Source organism: Momordica charantia (genome assembly GCF_013281855.1).
Source record: "Momordica charantia cultivar OHB3-1 chromosome 3 unlocalized genomic scaffold, Mcharantia_2.0 BLBB01000003.1, whole genome shotgun sequence".
NCBI lineage: Eukaryota > Viridiplantae > Streptophyta > Magnoliopsida > Cucurbitales > Cucurbitaceae > Momordica > Momordica charantia.
Window position 1 is genome coordinate 16,796,730 of NW_028275161.1, and position 6,790 is coordinate 16,803,519.

A 6,790-nucleotide genomic window follows, 5' to 3' on the forward strand; every position below is an offset into this window, starting at 1 on the left:
TTCTCTCTCGAAACTCTAATACATGTAAGTAAAAATTCATACACGAATCCTTAGGAAAATTATGCATGCAGACTTTCGAAACTGGTACTCAAAGATTCCTACATCGTTCTTACTCTACTTGTTCCATACCCGTTTGCTCTCATTTTAAGTTGTAACTTAGGTATTAAAATGCATTTGGTAGAGCACCCCACTAGTCCAAGACGTTTCTATGTGCAAGTGAACTCTGATCAACTAAGAGATGGAGATAGAGACATATGAGGCACTCTCGTGGCGGACACATGTGGCATCTGTCCAAAAATCGGCATCAACGCATATAAAGACGAATCACATAAAAAGATAGATCTTTAACTAGCAAGAAATTTCTGCCATCATAAGGCCAATTAGTTGATATATGACAAAAGTCAATAACAAGTATTAACTATTACCCAGCTTACTATCTAGCCTGCCTTTTCAACTTCAATCGTGGGGATATAATTCTAGCTATTTATAATACACCATTCAAAATAAATAATAATAATTCTAGAAGTTTATCGTTTTGTTTTTATTATGCCTTTCATTAATCTATTAGTGTGTTCGTGACTCTTTTATCAATTTATGGCGACTCTTTTTTTTCTTTTTTCTTCACTAATTCTACGTGGAGGTTGGGCTTAATTGGATAACAAAGTCAACTACCTTCAAAATTTCCGAAAACATAATAGAAATTTTTAGTTCGCTTTTCCCATAGGGATCAATGTTGTCATTGTATTCTTTTTAATACAACGAGGTGGTTGGTTGGAGATATGTGCCACAATATGTGGTCCGGGTGGAGATTGAATTTATAATCTCTTGGTTGGAGATATATATCAATTACCGCGGAGCTATACTCGCTTGATAAATAAATTTTAAGACATAAATAAACAAAATAAACATACTAATATTATTTTGAATGTAAAGAGTAATTACATGCGACAAGAAATTGTACATATAGGAAAAAAGTAATAAACCAAAGTGGAATAAGATTAAGATTTTAAATTACCTATATTATTGACCAAAACCAATCCGTCTCTTTCTCCAACATTAAATTAAATAATATTTTTAAATAAAAAAAAAAACTAATCAAATGTGTAGATAGTTTTATAAGTTGATAATTTCAATTTTAAAATAAAGAAGAATATTATTAAAAAACTAATAAATATTAAGTCAAAATTTGAAATTCAACGAAAATGAAAAAAAAAATTTAAACATATTCATCTCTTTTTTAAAAATAAAAATTAAACATGTAAGTAGTTTTATAAGGTTAATATTTTCAATTTAAAATAAATAAAAAATAGGAAAAAGAAGTAATCCTACCTCGCGTGGCATTTGGTGCCGCTCAAAATATTTTGAATGATAGGTATTATTGATTGTATCTCTCACTAAATCAAATTGCCAAATTTAAGTAGAGAAAGAACAAAATTCTGAAAATCAGTTTATTTATTTATTTCAAAATTGAATAGGTTTGAAATACTATTTTTAAAATAAAAATGTAAAAAACCTGTAAATATTTTTATAAGATAGATATTTTAAATTTTAAACTAAATAAAAAACTGTAACTAAACAAAGTCAAAATAATCTTATCATTTCAAATTTCAAAATCCAAAGGAAAAAAGTTTTAAAAAGTTATATATTTTCTTTTAATTATCTTTTAAGACCAGTGCTTCAAACTTCAAGCCTGTAGACTAGTTCCTTATTAAGTTAATATATCCATTTTACAATTTTATTAGACTAAAAATCTATATTTTCTTCCTTGTATGAATGTTTTTATTTCCCTAATTGATTCTAATATATACATCAAAAGCTACCGAACCAATAATTTAAATTTAAGTTGATATCTCCATACTGTGATTAAGTTGTAAATCTAAACAATTGAATCATTTGATTTAAGAGACTTGAGATGAAAATCTTGTTAATATTGTTCTTTTAAAAAAATTTACAATTTGATAGGGTAAGTTTGAAATTTTATTTTGATCCCTCTTTATCCTTCAATAATAAATTCAATTTTTACTTGATTATATATAGTCAAGATAAGTTAATTCGAGTAATTTGGATAGCTTATTTTATAAATCTATTAAAAAATAGTAAGATTTATATCTGCCATTTTATGCAAAGGAAGATATACTTTGTTCTTTGCCAACCAAACCTTAGTCTCTGTTTTTTCATCTCTTTTAATGGTGGTCGTAACTTCTCATCTTTCTACATGTTTGTCTCCTCTCATATTTATAAAACTTTTTTTATCAGCTCGATGGTTGCAGAAGTCATGAGATTTAACCATCATCTTTGATACGATAATAAGTATTTTATCTATCAAATTATACTAAAATTTGGAAAGAGGAAGTGGAAAATGGATAGATTGACAAGTAAGGGCGATTGAGGTGGTTTTGTCTCCAATTGCCCCTCTGAGTCTTATAGTAAGGGAAAAGTGACATGGGTGAAAAGGTCATATTTTTAAATAGTAGCCACCTTATTTACATGATTGTAAACTGCTTCCCATTGCTCCATTATTTTCTTCCTAAAAAAACTAATTTTATTTTGCTCTCTTGTATAATTATTTTAATTAATTAAAAAAGAAACTATTAGAACTCAAATTAAAATAAGAAGATCTAATATTGAAAGATTCATCATTTATGTCTAAAAATTCACAGGCAGGAGATAAGCATCCAAATTTACTTGAGAACACATTTTAACACAATTCAATTATTAAAAGAACTCTTAAGAATTTAATTCAATTTCTTAAAAAATTATAAAAACAAAAAGTTTGTAACAAATGTTTAAATTAATAGAATAAATATTTTATATTCCAAAAATATTAATATTATGTTTAGTGACATTATGATATATTTGAATTGGTGTCCGCCTGTTCTAAAGTGTGTCCACAATTCACTTTTATATTCACAGAAGCCGATATATTAATAGTTTTTCATAATTTCTAATATAAAATAACAATGGGACCCATAACCTATTGCCCCAATTTGAGATAAGATAACAAGATCCGTTGTTCGAGAAAAAAGAGATCCACTGACAAAGAAAACAGAATCGAGAAGCCGATTTTCCCAGAAATTGCAATGCATAATGCAATTTTATTTTAACGATTACTAAAATTTAACACACAACCAAACTCCAGAAGCCACAAATCACCATGATCGGAAGAAGAAACCTCAAATTAGGGCTTGAAACTTGAACTGATCCCCTCGTCAATTGGCGACCGGCTTGAAAGACGTAAGTTTCTTGAAATTCTCCCATGGCTTCTCCCACACGATCGCCTGGTACTTCGCCGTCGAACCGCCGCCGTCCTTCGCCACCACCACGAGCCGGTAGTTCGTTCCGGACACCACCTGCGTTTCGCCGCTCTCCACGCGATCGAATTTGATCGCTCCTTTCGATTGCGTGTTGTACGCCGCCACCGCGAACTTCCCGATCTCTTGAACGTGCGGATCCTTCACGTCCGTAATCGGCGTCCAGCCGCCGACCAGAGGCCCCTTCCGGGCGGCCACGGCGACGGCGGCCACCATCGCCGGGAGGAGAAGGAGGAGGAGGAGAGGAGCGGAGCGGGATTTCATTGGAAGCGTCGATTTCATGAAGAATAAATTTGGGCGATTTCTTCGGGAGGAAGTTTAGGGGCTTTTATAGGCGTTGATTGAACGCTGAAACCGGTCCACCGGAAAGTATTACAGGGGAAGATTTTGTACCGTTTTACCCCTCAACTTTGGGGAAATTACGGTTAAAGAACCGTAGAGCGTAACGGAACTGACTGCTGCATTTAATTCACACGGAATATTTTAAAAAATTAGATCTAAATCTTCTTTTACAATGTATATTTTCAATATCGAAATTAAAAATGAAAAAGAAAAAAGCAACTATTTGGTCCCATCCAATAAAAAAAATGTTTTTTTTTTAATTTCTGAAATTATTTTGACTATTACTTTTATTATTATTTTACTTAGTAGTTGTCTTCTGAATACCAACCACAGTTGTGGTTTCAGTATTTATTTATTACACCATTAAAAAGCTCACTTTTTAAAGTCTTAGAGTTTGAAATAGGTGTTTTAAATTTCGAGAGACAAAAGTACAATAAATTTGAAAGTGGATGGATTAAAGTATATAGATTTAAAAAGATTAGAAATCAAAATAAAATAATCGATAACAAAGATTTATAATATACCTTATTTAACAAGGATTAGTTTCAATGGACAAAACATCTTTTTTTTTTTAAAATAAATGACTAAACAGAGTTACAAATCTAAACATTTCGCTTAATATGATAAAATCCGACACAATTTGTGTTATTTGCTACCCCTTTAAATTCAGATTTTAGAAGATTGTTCTCCATTAGGTCAACGTCAATTTCATTCAGCAAGGTATATAGTTTCAAGATCGTTTGATTCTGCACCATAGAGAGATCGCTCCCACTGAAATTTTTTCTCTACTACTATTTCTTTTTATTCAATCCAAATCTCTAACAAAACCATAGTGGAGACAAGTTGGTGAGTGTAGGGACAAGAGAAAAAAATAGGAAAAGAAAAAAAAAAAAGAAAATCTAATTTGGCGTATCCACAGCTGCGGCCCACAGTTTTAGGTGATGGGTGGCAGAATAGAATTAATGTTCCATTTTGTGTACTCCAAGTAAATGACTTTACTCTAAACCAACACGTATCATATTTAATATATTTATTCTCTTTAGGCCGCGTTCAAACTATTTCTACGACATGATTCACCGGTAATTGGTATGTACTTCCAACTAAGAGATTGTGAGTTCAAATTCCCTCCTTAATATGTTGTACTATAATTTAAAAGTGCTTAAAAAGAGTTGTGTTAAGTGCTTTTGGCTTGAAACTGTAGTTTTAATCTATCTCATAATATACACTTTGTTGTTCGAATGGAAAATACTTGGCTCTTTAACCTTAAGGAGAAATCTTGTACTCATCACTATTAAAAGTTTGACAATTAAGATAGAAAATTTAAGAGAGAAAATTCAAAAGCAAGATTTTCATTTTAAATAGAATGAGTTGCAATTTTTCAATGATGGTGAAAACGAGATTTGATTCTTAATTACCGATAAGAAACTACGTATGATCATTCCCTAATTACACTATATACATATTTCCTCTGATTAACTCTCACCCTACATGCTTGTTGCACAAAGAATTTCACTCTATACCACACATTAATCACTAATCTTTCTTCCTAAATATTCTCCTTTTCACTAATTTTTGTATTACCTTTGTGTTACCATTGGTCGTGGTTTGTTTGGTGTGAATCTATAATTTTTATAGGATTGACATTTATATTATTCATGAGCGACAGAAATGTTAGATACTCAGACATTTTTAGATGCTCAGACTAGGATGCTAAAAAAACATGCAAGTAATTTTGGATGCTCTTCTACAATCTGTGTTTTTAAGACTTCAATGTTGATGATATATTCTTTTGACAGTTTTATCCTTCTTCATTCTTATTCGATATATTTTTTCTTTCTCATTTTTTCTTTTATTTTAAAAATAAATTAATGCGTTGATTCATTGATGAATGACCATATACACATTTATATTTCTATGCTACCTTTAGATATACGTTAAACTTTGGTCAACGGTATAATATCTAAATTTATTTTCAATCAAAACCTAGTATGCGTCCCAAGAAATAGATTGGGTGGCTTGGACCGACTAGGGTTAATTAAGAGGGAATGTGTTAATTAATTGGGTGCATCTACATTTTCGCACTTGGCATCAAATTACCTCAATCTAAGTATCAAGAAATTTTGTTTTAATTCCACAACCATCAGAACAAGTTCTTATTTTGGCTCCTAATTTTATAGGAAAAGAAATATATATTTTAGTTGTTAATTTCTTATATTAATAATACAACAAGAACCTAAATACATTTGAAAACTCCTCGATACATAGTTTCGCCATATGTGTGACTTTAGACACTCGTTCTGGTACCACGCCAATATAATTGATTAGGTATATGACCAAAATATATGTATATAAAAATATTGTTTCTTAAAACACTTTGAATAAAAATTCGAGGTGTGTTTAGTTATATTTTCTTAAAACGCACTTCTAATACAAATATATATATATATATATATATATATATCTTTTGGTGAGTTCGAACAATGATTTTACTAATGTGAATCGCTTCTACTCCCTCCTATATATATATATATATATATATATTTTGGTGAGTTCGAACAATGATTTTACTAATGTGAATCGCTTCTACTCCCTCCCAACAAAAAATATTGTTTCTACTCATGTCAATTATTTATGGTAAATAGAGGACTATCATATACTTTGAGCTAATTGAGTACAAGTCTATAAATTGTATACATTAGACATTATAAAATCTAGGAGTCGACAAGGAACATAAATGAGTTGACATAAATCTTTAGTCTCTCTTTGTTAACATTATTCACGAAATGTTGGTGTGGCAACTCCGATCCATTAAGATAATATAAATATTATAATAAAAATTATTCCTTCAAAATATTAAAAATAAATGGAGATATTATATTATGTAATTTAAGCATAAACTTATGGAGATATTATGAAATTATTCATTCCCGAGGCGGCAAAAACTTATTAATTGATCCGGGATATTCTGGAGATGATTTTACATGGTTTGATGGGCATTCTTCAAGGCAGCCTATTTGGGAGAGGTTGGATAGATTTCTAATAAATGTGGAAATGCTTCAGATCCAGGCATCTATGGTAGTGCACCATTTTGATTTCTTAGCCTCGGATCATAGGCCAATTCTTACTTCTTGGCTTGT

General features: G+C 30.6%; 1 protein-coding gene across 1 annotated transcript; it reads right to left on the reverse strand.

Annotated features, from left to right (window-relative positions):
* Positions 1-2,920: 2,920 nt before the first annotated feature.
* On the reverse strand, positions 2,921-3,634 carry LOC111012543 (Cystatin/monellin superfamily protein). Its single transcript, XM_022286710.2, has one exon. The coding sequence runs from the start codon at positions 3,591-3,593 to the stop codon at positions 3,210-3,212; it is 384 nt and encodes a 127-aa protein (XP_022142402.1). The 5' UTR covers positions 3,594-3,634; the 3' UTR covers positions 2,921-3,209.
* Positions 3,635-6,790: the final 3,156 nt, after the last annotated feature.